The sequence below is a fragment of the Vespula pensylvanica genome, chromosome 1, assembly GCF_014466175.1.
Source record: "Vespula pensylvanica isolate Volc-1 chromosome 1, ASM1446617v1, whole genome shotgun sequence".
Lineage (NCBI taxonomy): Eukaryota > Metazoa > Arthropoda > Insecta > Hymenoptera > Vespidae > Vespula > Vespula pensylvanica.
The window spans coordinates 16,066,545-16,086,544 of record NC_057685.1 but is presented as its reverse complement, the minus strand read 5'-3'; the positions used below and the strand labels follow the sequence as shown (position 1 = coordinate 16,086,544).

The 20,000-nt window shown below is 33.9% G+C and overlaps 1 protein-coding gene across 1 annotated transcript in view; it reads left to right on the top strand.

The window, feature by feature from the left end:
- The window catches only part of LOC122636384, a 31,322-nt gene extending 25,903 nt beyond the window's left edge, over positions 1–5,419 (top strand). Inside the window, exons 4-6 of the mRNA XM_043827566.1 lie at positions 1–92; positions 2,184–2,298; positions 2,728–5,419. The exon at positions 1–92 is cut by the window's left edge and continues 50 nt beyond it. Of these exons, the coding sequence (XP_043683501.1) occupies positions 1–92; positions 2,184–2,298; positions 2,728–2,850 (330 nt within the window). The 3' untranslated portion in view covers positions 2,851–5,419. The remainder of the gene's footprint in view (positions 93–2,183; positions 2,299–2,727) is intronic.
- The last annotated feature ends 14,581 nt before the right edge of the window (positions 5,420–20,000 follow it).

Genomic DNA, 20,000 nt, shown 5'->3' with positions numbered 1-20,000 from the left:
CTCTGTTACAAGAAATATGAGAAGACCACTCAAGGAATGGAGAGAGAAAATCGTACGGCAGGTGCTAACAGTTCTCTCAAATCGGTTTGTTGGTAAGTGAGGTATTCTGTAAACGAGGGAAAGAAGCGGAGGAAGGAGAGTTATAAAATGAGAGAATTTTAGTTTATTTAACAAATAATTTGAATGTTTAATATCACTTTTTTTCTTTTTTTTTTCTTCTTTTTTTTCGTTATATTTTTTATAAGATCTTATTATCGTCTTCACATTGACATTTATCTTCTCGTTATTTGATTTTGCGAGGAAAGAAATCGATAAATTAAAGTAGCCAGCTTTGTCGTTGACTTCTCTCGCAATCTTTATCTTTTCTCTTTTATTTCTTTCACGTCGGAAGTTTCACTTTATCGCGATACGTTTCTCGAATCGAAATTCATTGACGTTGAACGTCGAAACGCTGAGTACGCTCAGATTTCTACGAAATTTGATCTTTAATTTATATCATTGAAATCGTTCGTATTCATTGTTTGTATCCGGTTCTCTTTATTCTTGTTAAAGTTCAGTAAAATACTACTTGAAACGGGATGGTATGTCAATGTTTCAAGTGTGCATGTTGAAATTGAATATTTAACAAATATTTTTAAAGTTAATTACATTCCATATCTTTTCAAATATTTTTACATAACAATTATTTGTTTATTGAAAATATTCGTACAGAACGAATTTATTTTTTAATGTTATTTCGTTCGAATAAATAGGATATAGAATTTCAGCGATTATCCGAGATAAACCTATCGAATTTATATCCATATTCCGTATTTCATTTGATACATTTTTTTATCCATCTATTCACTTTCAATACTTTTTATATAATAGACCAAATAACATCACGAGTCACGATGGATCTCATTAACATAACAAGACTAAACAAATACCAAAGTAACATACATACATAATCTCTCTAATCGCAAAAATTTACTAAAATTATATTATTTGAAACGCTAATTTTCTCTCTCTCTCTCTCTCTCTTTCTTTTTCTCTCTTTCTTTTTCTCCTTTTTCTCTTTACATACATTTTTCATATTTTTTCATCGTCAAAAACTGCGTCAAATTTTACCTTGAAATATCACAAATATTATCATTAGAATAACTCATTTTTTATTAACTGTCTTAAAAGTATAGTTTAAGTAGATTTAATTGATCATAAATCTTTCTTGTTCGGTAAACGAGCCCATGTTTTGATAACTCGCGATTTTTCTTTTTTCTTTTGTTTTCTTAACTCAAACCAACCTTGACATCGTCTTAATACTTTCAACGAAGTCTTGCATGGATTTTCATACGTAATGAATGGAAAATAAGCATACATATGCACGCATTGATCCAATAAAAGTTCAGACGGTCATATATGACAAATCATGAGTGTCAATAGATTCACGAGAAGAAACGCAAGTAGATATTAATAGATAATAAATATCTGTCGTAGATATCGTCTTTTGAAAGTTCATTTTTCAACGCTTTGCCAGTTGCGCACGCGCATTCACAGAAACGATATTTCCACTTCCTCGGATCTTCTCTCTTTCTCTTCCCTTCTCTCTCTCTCTCTCTCTCTCTCTCTCTCTCTCTCTCTCTCTCTCTTTTTCCCAAAGGATGCACGAGTTCAAAAGCTGCAACAGACCGTGTTAGAGATAGGCTAATGACATTACACTCTATGTACATCCATCAACCTGAAAACCTGCCTTGTGTATTTACACGCGGTTGTTCGCGAGATCACAACGGCGAAACGACACGACGAGAAAACTGAGAAGACTCATTCTCTATATTTCGTTCTCTCTTTGATCAGCAAATACATTTTTTCTATTCGGTTTGGTCTAGCTTCGGTATTCATCGATCATTTGAATATTTTACAAGAAAATTATTTTTAAATTTTCGTTTGTACGATTGAATATTTTGATACTATATCGTGCAATATTAATAGTTGTTATAAAAATATGTATATCATAATCATTTGTCAGATAAAAATTATTTTTTACGAATATAAGAAAGAAACCATCGTAGATACACAATTTGGAAAACGATTGCGTTTAATTACATGACACATTTATTATGAGATATAAGGACATTGAAAGCAACATTGAATAACAATTTAACAAGATGAAATTTCAATGGTTTTTTCCAATCTGTCTGTTGCAGTGCCTTCAAGGAATATCTAGAGTGTTCGCATCATACGGTACGCCGACAGTGTGGCGATGACACGGCGCGATTCACAAAGGAATTCCTCGACAGGATGTCAGATTCGCTTTTGAAGGTAAATATTTGCTACTTTTATCCTGGAGTGGAAAAGTTGTCGCTAAAGTAGCGTCGTCTACTGCAGCAACTTCACGTCACTTTGTCCTTTTTTTTCTCTTTCTCTTTTTCTTATTTTCCAATCTTTTGTGACACACGAATCGATTAGCTCCAACCAGTGACCTAATTTTCAAGAGTTGATATCCTACGTTTTAACGTCAACTTTTTCCCTTTTCTTTTCTTTTTTTCTTCCTTTCTTTCTCTTGAATCTCTATTGTGTTATTTAATATCTGTCATATTTATAATGGATTTGAACAAAAACTTTTGTTTTCATTTTATTTTAAATCCATAATGGATCGTCAAAATTATTTATTCATCTTGTTCCCATCGATCTCGAATGGAAGCAGAGACGATAACGAAGCATTTTTGTTTTTCCCTTTTTCCGTTTCAGACGCATTGTGCATCGTACAGCCAAAAGGAGTGCGCGATGGAAAGCGGAGCTGATCGAACGTGGAGAAATATCGAGTTGATCTTGCCAATGGTGTTTGTTTTTCTCGCGAGGTATTTCACGTAAACGTTCATGCGTTCGCTAGCCTCCGTGGACGTCACCGATGATGCCGGAAAGAAGGGCAATTTCCGTGCAGGCCCTTCGAAGGGGCTATATTTTCGAAAGAAACGATGTCGGTCGAGAGGAGGAAAGATGCTAGAAAGACCAACAACGATTTTTCTTTTTTTTTCCTTTTTCTTTCTTTTTGGAAGACCAACGAATAAAAAGGAATAAAGGAAGAAAAAGAAGATGAAGAAATGCATACACGGGAAGAGAGAGAGAGAGAGAGAGAGAGAGAGATGAGAATAACGATGACGAGATGAGCGAGACGAGCCGGAAGATTCTCTTCTATACGAGAAAGCGTCGCTCGTTTCTGCTTCGGTACGCGGCTTGATGCGACTCGACGAATTTTCGTGTGGAGGGCCATAAAGAGGAAGAGCAATTCTTTGTTGAAAAGAAAAGAAAGAAAAGGAGGAAAAAAGAAAGAAAACCCACTTGTTCCTTCCGGTTACGTATTCGTTTCCTTTCGGAACCGCAAAAACATCCGATTATCGTTCTCAACAAACATGGCTGCTCGTTGATCTCGTTTGGAAATGATGTTCGCCATTTAAAAGTTATCATCAATCGTCGTCGTCAATATTATTACATATAATCATCGTCCTCATTCAAGTTGAATATTCTTCTGAACACTTTCCGTGATACATTACGATCTATTAGAATTAGATAAGTATAAGGATCCTCGTTACTTATACAATATATTCGCGTCGCCGTTAATCGTGTTAGATTAGACTCGTCGTTCGATATAAACGGACAACGAAGGACCAGAAAGTTGATGATGATGGACTGATTGTGAGTTCGGCTGTTCGTTCAATCTGAATCGGATTCTTTTTTCTTTTCTTTTTTCCTTCTTTTTTTTTCTTTCGTCGTGATAAAGAAGATAACGTAGAAAAAATGAAAGAAGAAGAAGATGAAGACGAAGATGAAGACGAAGACGAAGATGAAGATGAAGAAGAACTCGCACTTCCTTTCGAGGAAAACGTTAGCTACTCTACTTCGTTATCGAAAAGCCGATCCTTTCGAGAAGATCGTAAGCGCGAGAGAAATAGAGATGTATATACCTACATTTACCTCTATATATGTATTTATATACCCATGGAGAAGGAGAAGAAAAGAAGTACGTTCCGGCGTCGAAGCACGTGCCGTTTCCGGAGAAGGAAGGAGGACGTGCACGAAGAGGAATACTGATCTTTCTTCGGGAAGTAGCAAGTTTTCCACTAGGAACGATAGAAAAAGGGACGTATCACTCGACGAGTAGAGCACTGGTATTGGTCCGTTCGGGGTTATTCATCGAAACGACATCTTCTTTGCGAGGACAAAGATGGATGAAAGAAAGAAAAAGAAGAAGATGAAAAAAAGAAGAGGAAAAAGGAGAAACAGTGAAGGTTTTCTTCGTACAAACGTCCTTTCTTTCAATCTTTCTTTCTCTTTTTCTATTTTATACTCTTTTTTGTTTTTTCTTTCTCTTTCTTTTTCTATCTCTCTTTCTATCTATCTATCTAGGTAGGTAAAGTCTTCTCGTAGCTCTCATTTTCTACAACTGTGCTTTTCATTCTCTCTTTCATTTTTATTCATCACCTGAAAGAGACTAGAACGAAAGGGAGACGCGAAAACGAAGAAAAACGAAGAATAAGAATCGTTAATGGAAACGTTTCTCGTGTCTCGATCGCGATCATAACTGCTTTCCTTTGATAAGATTCTCTTTCTTTTTCGAATACGCTATCGGAAACGTTTTAAAAACCAATCGTTCTCGTTTCCGTCTTTCCCAAAATCTAAACTCGTCGTTTTTCCTAATCTCTACTTTCTGATAAAGTTTTACACGCGTAAAAATCTTCCGATCTCATTCGTATATTTCTTATTGGTATGGTCGATGAATGTATTTAATATTTGATCATCGATTTCGTAGTTAACAAGAAGATTAATGTTCTTTCCCAGACACTCGATATCCAAAGAAATTTCTTATAAACTTTCGAAAAAATCCTATTTATTATCAAATAAAAATAGAAGGGGAAGGAGAAACGATTTAACACGGAAAGAGACGAATAACTCGATTTGAATTTGTTAGACGTCATCATCTTTTTAATATTCATTAATTCAATTCGTTTACGTCAATACACGAAATTAATCATCAAAATTTTGCTAAAGATAAAACGATTTTGTATTTTTCGTCTGCTTTCTTTTTTAATTCGTAAGATCTAGTCGAAAGTGTAAAAAGGTCAGAAGAGAGAGAGAGAGAGAGGAATGAAAAGTCACCTTTAAACGTAATTAACCATGATCGCGTCTAATGCGCACGAACGCACTGCATTACGTCATAATAGGGAAATCGCGGTACTTTATCGAGCGCTCTTTGATGTGTATCGTGTATAACATCACTTAACGATGGTCAGCCATAATCGGATTTAAATCCCTCGAGACATCCCGCCTTTAGCCGACGCCATTCTACACACGCTCGAGTATATATTATTCTCGCGAGATGTTCGATCTACGACCACGTCAATTTTCTTAGATTAACGATCATCTAGAAGAGAAAAAAAGAAATGAGAAAAGAAATTCACGCAGATTATAACATATTTCTCGAACTGTGGTAATTCATAGTCGAATCAAACGACAATAATTTCTCGTACTATTTTTATGGAATAATAATTCATTCAAAGCATTCGTTTCTTTTTTCTTCCTACAAATACATCTCTATAAATAATCGAAATAAAAATAATCATATTATTTACTTCAATTGATGCTTCATATTAAAAATGTCAAATTAACGTCGTTGCCGATTATCACACAAATTTGATAAAAATTCTAAAACATAATCAACGTTGATCCAATTATTTTAAGAAACATTTTACAACATACTTTTGTATAAATTCTTTTTTTTCTTGTGCAAGATTTTATATGAAAGGAATCATCGGTTTTTTCTTTATTAAATGATTTTTGTCTTTAATCGAAAAACAAATAGCAGTATTTTGTTTTTTCATTAAAACGATTGCGAAATGTATAACACATAAGTATGCGTGTTTTCACGGCATCCCACCGATTTGTGTCTACTCTACTAAAGAGACCGAATATATGTACATGTGATATAAGTCAAGAAAAAATTCCATAGAGAAAAAGGGATAGAGAAAAAGAGAGAAAGAGAGAGATAGAGAAAATGTTCTCTTACGTACGTATTTCTTTGCCAGTATAAAAAGGATTTAACATTTTAATACGCCGTACTTTATCGTTCTCTCGAAAAGCTTTCCGACGACGGACGCCAACGTTCCTTCGTAGAAATCTTCACGACGAAGATAAAATGGCGACGGGGATGGGATGGGATGGGGTGGGATGGGGTGATGGTTGGGGGAGATCATCGAAGAAATATTTAAAGTGAATGGAAACGTTCGCGAGAGAGAGAGAGAGAGAGAGAGAGAGAGAGAGAGAGAGAGAGAGAGAGAGAGAGAGAGCTGGAGAGAGAGAGAGAGAGCTGGAGAGAGAGAGAGAGAGAGATTTTGTATGGTATAATGTATGTATGTATGTATGTATGAATGTATGTATGCATGCATGCATGTACGTATCTTTTTGTACGTATGTGTTACCTGGAATACGATTGGAGAACGCAGTTTTCTTTGCTCGTAACTTATGTATGTAGGTGTGTGTATGCGTGTACATATATCTATTATCGATGATGTGTATTTACCAGTATATTAGATCATAAGTATTATAAAAAAGAGATATAGATTCGTAGAGACACGTTATACGTCCTAAATTTATGTAGGTTTTAACAATGAGGAGTAGTATTATTGCGCACGAAGAGTCTCATGATAAAAATAAAAAGTGTACCTTTTACCTTGAAGCACGTGAATGTGAATGTATGAAAGAGAAATAGAAAGAGAGATAGAGAGAAAGAGAGAAAGAGAGGAAAAGAGAAAACGTTGCTTCGATTTCCGGATATAAGAGATAGTAAGAAGGTATTACAGCAATATGATAGGTGGAAAGCGAAGAACGTCAACGATGTTTCCTTCCGATTTATCCATATTATGTATATCCAGGTAAAAAGGGAGCAGTCACTTCGAATGCAAAAGAGAGTATTTATTTGTAAAATAAATAAATAAATATATATATACACACACACATATATATATATATACACATATAATATGAAATCGCTATGTAAATATAACATAGAGCTACTCGGTATCGAGTCGAACTAATTGTAAGATAACTTAATACATTAATACGTTCTCAATAAAAGTCGATTATTTTTCGTTAATCATGCGAATCAATTATTCCATCCTTCAACTAAATACAAATTATATATAAGATAGTAAAATATTTATTTAATAGATAACATCTCATAAATCACTGATATATTTCAAAATATTCTACGTAGTATTTCACAAAGATCGAATTAAATGGAATGTTCCATGGATAAATGAAGAATATTTATTTCGTGAAATATCACTTGCGATATTTATGTGTGCGCGTATACGCGCGCGCGTGTGTATGTGTGTCTGAATGAAACGCAAATGGTAAAAAATTTTCATAGGAATCGCCGAGAAAATTAAATTTTTCAACGAACATGCCAAAGAGTTAGGAGGATAACGTTTTGCCCTTTTCGAGAAGAAACATACCAATGGGGTAGGGTAACTCGGAGAAAGAGAGAAAAATACGGCTCTCGTGTGTATACTCGAATCGTTTCACATCTTTGCCTACACTCGCATCTACTACCTTTGGATATCCCTTTGGATTTTGATGAGGACTGAACGGATAGATATGTGTGTGTATATATGTGTATATATATGTATGTATATATAATACGCATATATAGGTATATACATATACATATATGTATATATATGGATAGGTAGGTATCGAGAACGTACTGAAATTTAGTGGTACAAGGGACCAGTGTATTATTCCGTTCGATCGAGAGACGAAAAGCGTCGAAGCACGCGTCGAATTTCACGCTTATGGTAATCGTACCGGAAACATGTCTCGTAGATTCGAAGGTACGAAGTCGAGTTAATCGTTGGAGTATGCTAGTCCTGGAGAGTGGAATGACAGAGAGGGAAAGAGAGAGAGAGTGAGAGAGAGAAAGAGAGAGAGAGAGAGAGAGAGAGAGAGAGAGAGAGAGAAAGCAGGCTGGTGAATTATCGAGAATACGTTACGTTGGTCCATTTGAAACCAACTATGGTAGAAGCGACGAGTCGAATTACTATGGATCGAGTGATGTACGTACGAACGTTGGTAGTTTCATTCCTACAACACGAAAACCATCCTCGTTTAAATATTTCCAACGTTTCATCTCTATCGCTTATTTCGTTCTTTACATATGTGTGTTAAATTAGTTTTTAATGATTAAAAAATATCATAAAGTTATATCACTAAATCTCTTTCTCTCTCTCTCTCTCTCTCTTTCTCTATAGCTTTCTCTCCGAGTTTGACGAGTCAAAGAAAATTTTGAAAGTTAACTGATGACCGAAATTTGTTTGGGAAAACCAATTTATTTGCAATTAAACGCAAAAGTAATTAAATCGAATTTGAACGTAATTTTTTTCTACTGCTGTTTTATTAGCAGAGACCGTCTTTTACGTTTTCTTTTTTTTTCTTTTTCTTTATATATATATATATATATATATATATATATATATATATCTTTTGAAATAATTTCAAAACAAGACTGATAAGATTTCCCGTAGTAATAAAAACGTCTTTACGCGGTACTACCCGTTGGTATAGCCATAAGAGAAAATAGTTCTACCACCAAGAGCTAACAAGACCAAGGAAGACAGTTATATGTAATTTAAATTTAAATTAAATCCGTTCGACGTACGTTCGTGTCCAACCACTCGTACAGTCCGCGTCAAGTACAACTTTTTAAAGCATCAAAGAACGGCGCGTTCCAATTACTCGTTCCAAACAAAAGCAAATAGTAAAAAGCGCCAAAGTTGGAAGCGATGCTCGCTTCTCCTTTATCGTTTGTCGTTCTTCCGTTGCACAAGAACGACGACGACTACGACGACGACAACGATGACAACGAAATGCGATTGAAAAGATCGATTTCTCAAATCGGCGTATAACCACGATTTTCAACGAAATTCTCATCCGTATATCTGTTAGGAATTATCGAAGAGATAGACTTTCCTCACAATTTTGCAGAAACTCGCTTAAACCGCATCACAAAGCAACGTTTTACATCAATTTTGTATCAGTGGTAGAAAAGATAAACGAAAGAGGATGGAAGATAGATGGAAGGGGATGATGATGAATTATTGGGATTGATCATAGACGATGGATCATAGAGGGTGAAAAGTAGATCGACGAACATATACGTTGTATATTATTGTCTTTATTTTTTCAATCGTACAGTGGTTGATTAAAGGATATATCATGAATCACATATTTCATGTTATTAGTATAATATAAATTTTTTGCAAATATATATTTTTTATTCGCGAGAAAAAACACGATATGTATTATGTATTTTCTATTTGTTGAATTAATTCTGTATGTGACACGTGATTAATTCATTTTACTGTATATTATAATATATCGTAATATTTAATGGCAATATGCGAACTATAGTGGACGAATCAATGAGCATACACGTGCAATTAGCAACATGGAATATCAGGAAATCATGTTAACGTATCGTAGTATAGTAGTATAATGTTTTGTAGGAAACAAAATATATATTTTGTATCTCTATAAATTAAGTTTTATATGGGCTCTATAAGTTCAAGCACATTTGATGTCTACAATATATTATAATATTTAACAACGACCTTTTCTCTATGATTTCGAAAGTGACTGAAATTTTTCATGAACGTCGTACGTTCTCGTCTCATGTGTTTCGTGCTCTACCTACGAAAATGATCCCTCGAGAATTGGATATTTCGACACTTCTCGTTTCAACGGGTAATACAACCTACCGTAATTCAAATCTCGACACATTGCTACGTTCCTTTGAACGAGAAGTTTCGTTTCCTTCTCCGAATGAAAAATATTTTGCAAATGTTTTCTAAAGGAGATCGAGGACGTTCGCATATGAAGAAATTTTTAATTTTTCATAAACGCGAGGGTGGATCTGTTTCTCGATGTGAAATATTTTTTTTCATAGGTTCCGTGAAAAATGTTGATATTAAAATATTGGAACGACAGAACTGTGAAAATGTCTGCTTGTTGTTATGTAAATTTCACATACCTATATTAAATAAATATAATTTAACTTATTCAATTCTCTTCTTCTCCGGAGAAATTCTATGTATTTTATATAGAGTAAAATATAACATAGTACATTGGTACTTATGTACGTATTCCATGTGAGTTGGTTTCCCTCGCATATTCGCATTTACGCAAAAGCTGCTTTTAGCTTCTGGACATTCCCCTCACGAATTAACCAATTATCGTGGCAGAAGGACGCGATCCAGTCCGATGGCAATTAGCGCATTTCGAACCGAAATCCTAGCATATAGAACAAAATCCTCTTTTGCCGTGAATGAGGTCAGCATAGATTTGAAAGCTGATAAACAAACATTCCTCTGAGATCTCTGTCATACAGATATAGATGTATACAGATGAAGATTGTACTAAATTGACTCGACCAAAAAGAATTCTTACACGCTTGAATCAATTTTTCTCTCGAATGATTTATTTTCGTTTATAATTAATTATTTCTTTTTTCTTCTTCTTCCTTTTTAAATCAACGGAAAGAGTATTTGTATTATATCAAGTTATTTACTATTTACTATTTACGAATTAATTATCACAGTCACAATATTTTGTTTACACGGGGAATAAAATTTACTGAAAGCAACGCCACTATCAGTTCATATTAAAGCCAAAACGAACTCGACAAATATCGTAGTTTTCGATTTAATCAAAAGCTTTTTTGAAACGAGATAAAAAAAGGAATAAGAAAAAAAATTGTATTTTAAAATAATTAAAAATCACACAAGCATATTATCTACAGGCAAATATACTAGATTCTGATATGAAGTTTTTTCAAAATAATCTTTCATTTGAAAAATAAAAAGTACTTTATAAATATATACTGCATATTTTTAGACATTATCAGAATTTAATCTTGAACAGATAAATGATAATACGACGTATTTTAAAGTGTATTATACAATATGTTAAGCCCAATTTTGATACTTTATATAGATTGGAGATATTCCTATATCTGGTGATAGAAATAAGTAGATTAGAGATATTTCAATCCGTGATAGAAAAAAGAGACTTGTTTACGTATTTTAAAGGTTCGAATTCTCGAATTAAAAATTGACGATCATTAACTACATATGATACATCTAAAAAAAAGTGAACATTTTATTCCAGTCTCGATGAGATCACCAAAATCACGTTTTTGTTAATATTCTTTTAATCGATCAGATTAAATATTAATTACACACTATTTTTTTACTAGACACTGAATTTTGATACCATCAATGAAACACACAGCTTTCGTTACAATCTCCATAAGAAATTTATTATTGTATTCTCATTTTTTTCATTTGAAAAGAGTTACAAATGGAAATTGTAACATTTAAACGGATTAGAAAATTTGAACTCTGAACTAGCGAGAAGTAAGTCTCCGAAACGTTTGCTTATTCGAGTTTGCCCGGCTTAGGAAGGACGACATCGTTGCTTAAAACTAAATAGACTCTCTAGGCGAGGCAACGAAGCGAATCAGCGAACACGTCGACGACGAACAATGTCGTTAGTCCTTTCCTAAAAATGTCTATATACATATATACATATATATATATGTGTGTGTATTTGTATGTGAGAAAGAGATAAAGAGAGAGAGAGAGAAACGAAGAGACAGGAGAGCAAGGATAAAGGAGGACTTTGAAAATTTGCCAAAATCAATGTAAGAGCCGAAGGACGAAAGGGATGGGGTTGTTGCGACAACTTGTGGAATTTGGCGTGAGTCCTCGATTCTCTTGAGCCATCTCGAATTTCATTCTATTTTCATATAGGGTTGGATGTCGGTCAAGGTAAAAGAGACGTAGGGTTGTATAGAATAGTTTCAAGGTAAAGAGGGAAAGAGAGAGAGAGAGAGAGAGAGAAGAAGAAAGGACGTTCTTTTTATCAGAAGGAAAATCGCTGACACGAGGCCGAAGGTCGGAAGCAACTCACGTCCTTCCAACATATTCGTTTTTATCGTAGTATCCTCGTCGTTGATAACTGCCATATAAACCGCTTTATGCGATCCGCATATATCCTCGATCGTCCTAGATACATACATGCATATACGATGATATAAAGTGGCGCCCGTTCGCAACCCAATTTTATCCTGACGCAAGATTTTCGTCAACGAGGAAATATACGATTATTTTTGTTTTCTCATTTCTTTTTTCATTTATGTTTCTTTTTTTCCCTGCGGAGTGAAGAAGTGAAAGTAAAATCTGTAAAATTTTCCTCTCTCTCTCTCTCTCTCTCTCTCTCTCTCTCTCTCTCTCTCTCTCTCTCTCTCTTAGTCTCTATGTGATCCGTTGTGATTTTTCTTTTTTTTTCTTTTTTTTTTCAGAGATAATATTTACATACGTTGTATTTATATTTGCGTTTGTTATTCCTTTGATATAATTTATTTTCAATTTTATAGATAAGATAGAAGTAGGTGCTTACTTATCTGTGTATCTCTCGAATTTGTATGATAAATTAATGATACACAATTAGCCTGCAGGAAATTTATAATTTCATATATAAATGCAGATTTAATTTGGAAAGGAAAATTCAATTGACGATTATCGAGTCAGAAGCGAATAAAAATATATCGAAGAATCGGCGAGGTGGTCAAATTAAATGAAATTCAATTGCGACTTATGTTGTAGCTTCCTTTGAAAAGAAAATCTTTTTTTTCAGTAAATCTTTGCCTACCAAAGCAAATTCTTCCACATCAATTAAAATCTCTGGGAATGCTGGAAAAAGTATAAAAAGTATACTTTATGAAAAATTATCTCTATAATGTCGAAAGTAAATAGATATCTCTTTTTGTGACACGACGAACCAAGCAACGTTTTGCTGCTGGTTCTTCATCGGTAGGATAACATTTAAAGAGAACTCCTTAACTCGCATAATTGAAGAAAATTAATCGTTTTTACCCCTCGTCTACTAATGAGCATCGGCCAAGTTTTCTTTATCGTTGAGTCAACTCGTGCTCTCGACTTCGTGCTTTTTCTCCTTTTCTAAAATGATGAATCAAAAGTTCTTTTTATATATTTTCTTAATTTCATATCAAATCGAATTCTACCATTAATTCGATTCTTCATTAACGATGATTAATTTTTATAGATTTTATTCGGTAGTTTTTTTGCTACTACGTTAATACAGACAGGAAGTGAAAGAAAAGGAAGTGGACGAAGAAAGAGGATTACAAAAGTGTGGAGAATTAAAAAGGCGAAAGAAATAAGGCGAGTATCAAAAGAATGATAGGTAGAAAGTTGGTGGCTCGACGTAAACTAATTGGTTTCTCTCTTAACTGGCTAAAATCCTGCTTGTTACGTGGTTTCTCTCGTCTAAAGTTCTTACGAAGGAAGAATATTTTCATACAAATACATACCACGAACCACTCGTGTTATCTAAATAAAAAAATGGAGGAAGAAGTGAGAAAGAGAATCAGAAGTATAATAAAGTCCTTTAATGAAGCATTAACGACAGATTCTTTTATTTAGCATAATCATAGATTTATTTTAATAACGTAAACGAAAAAGACAAAAAGAGAGAGAGAGAGAGAGAGAGAGAGAGAGTATAATTTTTTCTTATATTTCAATATCGAGTAAAAAAAGATGATAATACTTTTACATATACATCGTTAAACGATAAATTAAAAAATCATATCATCTCGAATCGAAAAACTTTTGCCCATAAAGAATTTCTTCATATTTTAACGAAAATGAAAATTCAATTTACCATTGCAATGTATATTTAGAGATGTAAAGTCCTAAAAAAATTGTAAGATAAATGAAAGGAATGTAAGTAGAGGAACAAACAGTGAAGTCACTATAATCAGAATACTCAGTTCTTGTCCTCTTTCGTTTGTCTCAGTGATATACGAGAAAGAAAGAGAGAAAAAGAGAAAGAGAGAGAGAGAGAGAAAGAGAGACAAAGAGGTAGAGAGAGAGAGAGAGACAGAGAGAGACAGAGATAGAGAGAGACAGAGACAGGCAGACTGAATAGAGGAAAGGAGGTTTAAAGAGGTTAGAAGCATCGACTTCCGGCTGATCGATTCTCGTAGCCGGATGCTATTTCATCCCTCTGGCCCTAGTGTCCTCTGGCAAGCTCTTTACCGAAAGACCCTCGTAAACTGCTTACGACCTTGTCGCCGTTATTAAGAGGGAAAAAAAAAACAGATACGAGAGGATACTCGCTCTTTCGCTTGTGCTGGATTCAGGTTAAACGATGAATCGTCGAAAGAAGTGGGAAAAAAAGAATCAGAAAGAAGAATACGAATATAAACGACGAGAAATCGTTACATTTTTATTGGCTTTAAAATCTCGCCGCGAGAATTCGTGAACGTTGATTCTAAACGGTTACTCCAAACGGCAACGACGATTCATCTTAAATTATTAAGATCGATCTCTATCGTAAAGAATTCGATCTAATTAGAAAGTTTGTTGTTAATTATTATATGAGATATCGATCCGTATTGAAAATTGGCCATTCTTTCCATTTACTTTGAAGAAACTTATATTAATCTTAACGATTATCTGTAATATAATATAAGTTTTTGAGAGATAATAATATCTCAAACTTTGTTCAATGGTCTATTTTTTCCGTATTATAATGCGCATTACAAAATAAATGAATGAATATATATATATATATTTTTTTTTTACAAAGGAAAATGTGTTTCGTATGTCGAGTCGCAAATGACTACATTCTCTGTCCTTGTTACTTGATACAAAAATCGACGGAGTTATCGTTTAAGGAAAATTTCGGCAAGTTTTCGCCAACTTTGAGTGAGATAAAAAGAAAGAGAGGGAGAGAGAGAGAAGAAAGAGGAAGTCTAACTTGTTTTAACCTCTTTACACTCGTTATCGACGTAGTCAGAGAAGTTCAAACAATTAGCCAAAAAGCAAAAAGCTTTCTGGAAGATATTTCGCGATTCTATGTCATATTAACAAATTAGAGTTATACTGTCAGAGTATAAGAGTTTGCTAAATATTCGAAAATAAACTTGAAACTCTTCCATTTACATATACTTCCTATATATTTGTAATTAACTGTAATTAATTATTTGTAAAAAAGGTATGAAAGTAAATGAAATAGAGAGAGAGAGAGAGAGAGAGAGAGAGAGAGAGAGAGAGAGAGAGAGAGAGAGAAAGGAAATAAGACTTTATAACGAAATTATTCGATCTTTTCTGTAACAACGTGTGGTTCTCTTCATACATAGACTATTTGAAAATTTGATAAAGCGAAAGTTATAATCTATTTAGCTTCGTCAACGTTAACATATTTATACTGAGAAAGTTATCTCTTTTTTATCCATTACAACACAGAGAGACTCATGCGACGAAAATATTATCAGGATATTTCATTATCCCAAACACTTTTCAAACTTTTCACTTTGGAAAACGTTGATTTGATTTACGTATTCCACTAAGTAGGTTAATTATTCTTTCCAAATGAAAAGGAGATGAAAGAAAAAAGAGAAGAAAAAAGAAAAAAAAATCTAAAAATTAAAAAGTTGATGTGAAATCGTTAGAAACTTGTAACGATTCATCTCGGAAGAGTCGATTACGTAATACAAACGCTTTTACGAAAGCGAACTACGGAAAGTTCGTTGCTGAAAGACAATGCAACGAAATACATGGGGAACTTAATGTACGTTTGGCAGCTGTCGCATACATTTTACAGAGTATGCATACCATTTGGCAAAACTACTGAATGTAGATATACTCATAAATTCGAAGTTTAATTTGAATGGGAAACACGTGAATGGGAAATGGTCTTGAATACATACAAAACGATGAGATTATATTTCATCGATGATTCGTCACTGTAATCTAATAGGATGCAATAATAATATGTTATTAAAGAAAAAAAAAAATAATAAAACAAACAAACAAACAAAATAAATCATGATTTATTTTCGATATAAAATGTTATTGTTCAATTTCAACAGCCATTAACGTAAGGTAGAAATTTCAGCTGGCAGGATAATGTTTAACAAGGCCTTGCATTATCATATCATATTACAAACTACCGCAACGATAAATATATATATATATATATATATATATATATATATACGTATGCGAGTGTGTGTTTATATTCTCTTTTTATTATCCAAATAAAATTCAAACCAAAATACACCAAAAATAATTATCGGCAAAATAAAAATTGATCGTTGAAAACGAGTTAGCTGTCAAGTAGAATATATCGGCCATATCTCGGCCATATCTCAGGCAGCTTTAAAGATTCTATTTTGCGAGGAAAAGACTACGTCCAATATCGGCAACGTATCGGTAATATGAATATTTTAACGTTGTTCTTAAACTTTGTTAATTGGAAAAGAATGGAACGAATTTTCCTACGGTTCCCTTCATGTTCGTAGACTTTCGTAAAGAGCTCATCGCAAGCTGCTATAATTAAAGCCACCTTTCGCTCTTTACGCTTTTCTAGATCGTACGAAATTGTGGTTTACAATATATGCCATATCGCGGTTGAAACTTTTCTCCGGTTAATTCGTCGTTAAAAAAAAAAAAAAAAAAAAAAGGAAGAAACATAATTGAAAATGTTAATACTTGCACAGAAAAACGGTAATTCGGACGAAGATATTAGCAAGAGTAGGTTTTTTTTCTTTTTTATCTTCTTTCTTCTTTTTTATGAAAAAGAGAAAGAAGAGAAAGAAGAAAGAAACGACACCAGATGGATATAATGAAATACAAATAAAAGTGAAAGAAAGAGGTGGAGAAAATTACGTTAAATTCACGTAGAACGAGCTTCGGGATCGCAAACGCAAACTTTGACTTCCGGATGAATCGAAAATTACGACGATCTCGTCTTTACTCGAGACAACGACCGTTCATATCGTTGGTATTATCCCAATTTCGTTTGCTTCTACAACTTAATATACATAGATATGTCTATAGATCTAAAACGAAGTACTTACTTAATGGGTATATCTGAATATGTTTTCTTGTCGTTTATGAATAAACGAGAAAGATCATTAGAACGAAGCTCTTCTTTTCTTTCTCTTTTCTTTTTTTTCTTTTTGTTTTCTTTTGTGCATTCTTTAATAGATATATTTATGTATCGCTGTTTAAACATTTAATTCTTTATATAGTTACACGATACATAAAAGTCGAAGAAAATTTGAAAAGCACCTGAACGAGCCAACGAAAAACGTCAAAGTACGTTCGTTATAGTATCTACATAATGGAAGAGTTTAATTTTGAACGGGTTTAGCGGATTAAAAAGAGCGAAAAGAAAAAGAAAAAAAGCAAAGAAAATCCACATTTCATCCATCTCGAGCAAAATTTGTCTTCTTGCAAATCAACAGACAGACAGAATTTTCTCATTACAAAAAAGGTAAAATCCAAAATCGCACGAAGAATAATATGGGGATGGTCTACCTTTGTTCTATTAAAAAGTTAAACGAAAATAGAAAGAAAGAAAGAAAGGATGAATGAATGAAAGAAAGAAAGAAAAAAGATTGGTCAAACAATACAGAACGAAGTGAAACATGTATTATATAATATATGCAACGCCGCGACGCTCTTGTTCATTCGGAATTTCGTTGAGCCCAACCCGATTAAACATTTTTAATACGCGCTACGATAATACGTATGTATTTTCTTTTTGAATTATCAACGGACCGCGAATTATACTAACGATTGTTTACCTCAGCGGAAAGCCGATGAAAAAGCGAACCATAATGAAAATAACATGAACGATTGAAAGGATAGGTCAAAGGCGATAAGTAGAGAGTGAGAGAGAGAGGGTGAACGAAAAGAGGGTGAGAGGACAGAATCAAAAGACCAGGAAATTTATTTCACTTAATAGAAATGTTTAAACGAACGTGAACGAATCGAATTTCGTGCGTGGAGTCTCATTCCTATGTGTAGCTTTCATCCTATCTTTCTCTCTCTCTCTCTCTCTCTCTCTCTCTCTCTCTCTCTCTCTCTCTATCTACCCATCTATCTCTCTCTCATTCTCTCATTCATGATGGGTCGAAATAACCGAAACACGTGCCAAAAGCCGAACGCAAAGTCGATCGCACGTCATTAATTTACTTCGAATTCGTTCCTATCGATCGGTAAACTGATCGAACGAACGATCGGAGACGAAAGCGGACAAATTAAAAAAAAAAAAGAAAGAAATGAAAGAAAGAAAGAAAGAGAGAAAGAAAAAAGAAAAATACGCATACGTATGTACAAAAAAAAAGGGGAGTAGAGAAAAATAGGAGAGGCAAAAGGAGAGAAACACAGGGTAAATGAGAAAAGCGGTAAAATGTAGGACTGCTCGTGACAGTTCGGTGACCCGAAAAATCTCTCCTATCGGTTGTCCCCTTTGCCCCCTTTTGTCCCAGCTTCCTTTCACCCACCCTATCCTCTCTCTTTCTCTTTCTCCCTTTCTCTTTACAAAGACGCGATAGGTGATCGACGTTTTCGCTCGCTGTCAGCCTCGTTGTCGCCAGTCTGAACGTCGATCGACAGTCGTTTACGCGCGTCACTTCGAGCGCTTCATTTCAATTAAATTGCTCGGTCTTGCGCGATATTAATCGACCGAGTGGAATTTGCGTTAGTTTTCTTTTTCCTCCTTTCGCTCTTCGTCCTCTAACTCCCTAAGTGTGATCTTTTATTCTCTCTTTTTTTTCTTTCTTTCTTTCTTTCTTTCTTTCTTTCTTTCTTTCTTTCTTTCTTACACTCTATATCTTTCTTCTCTTCTTGAATGATTTTTATATCTTTGTTTTTCTCTCTATCCGATACCCCATAGTATAAAATATAGATAAAGAAAGAGAAAGAAAAATAGAAAATAACAAGGTACGAAAGAGTATAGATTAATCGTAACAATGTTTTCTCCTTGATATCCTTCGAAAAACCGTCAGAGAATACTCACCAATTTTCAGAACGATAGAAACTAGCGCGAAATTGAACGTTGGATCCAAACAAAACGTCGATGGACTTTCCAATGGACGATCGAATGAGATAACAAAGGACCAGAAATAAAAATGTACGATGCTACTACTTCTTTCCTTCGTATCTATCTGCCCGTTTAATCAATGCACCAAGCAACAAAATAATAGAAATGTGCTTTTTGACGTTTGAAAAAGCAAAGTAGGAAGACAAAATTGGGGTAATGAATGTTCAGCGAGATAATAGCAGAAAGAAAATGTAAGAGATAGAGAGAGAGAGAGAGAAAGAGAGAAAGACAAAGGATGGAAAATGATAAAACATAAGCTCGGTAATGGCAGTCAAATTCTACACGCCACCGAATCGTCATTAGCGAATTATTCTCTGTTGTGTGAACGCATTTTCTGTAAAGCTTATTCTCTCAAGAACGTTGAGAAATATAGCGAGAAATAATAATCCTCTTCTCGGAGACAAACTCATTATCGATTATAATTTCTGTTAAATGTCATGCTAGAATATATTTTTTAATTCCTTAAAGAGTAATTAATATAAAAAAAAATGTCCTGTTTATCTGGAATTCATTTAAATTTCAATAAAATTCAAAGAAATTTATTTATTACGTCTCTTTTTTTGTAATGGCACAAAAGAAAAGCTGCTCGACAATAATCTTTCGATTTATCAAAATATTTCTTCTGGATAATCAAGATTCGTTACGATATTCCATATTATTCCCAATTATATCATTATTTTAGATTTATTTTTTTTATTCTTAAAATATTGTAAACAAAAATTTCATTAATTCGTATTTTAAAAAGACGAAGGATTAAAGGGAACAATCCCATGGTATTGTATTGGTATAGTAATGTTACCTAACAATGAAGAAACAGATAGACAGCTCGCACATACTATCTATATCCATTGGTTTTGAATCAGAGAGAGAGAGAGAGAGAGAGAGAGAGAGAGAGAGAGAGAGAGAGAGAGAGAGAGAGAGAGACCTATTAATTTTTTATACTTCGAGAAAGGGGTTCATCAATTCATTTTGTTTTGTCGATTCGCTGC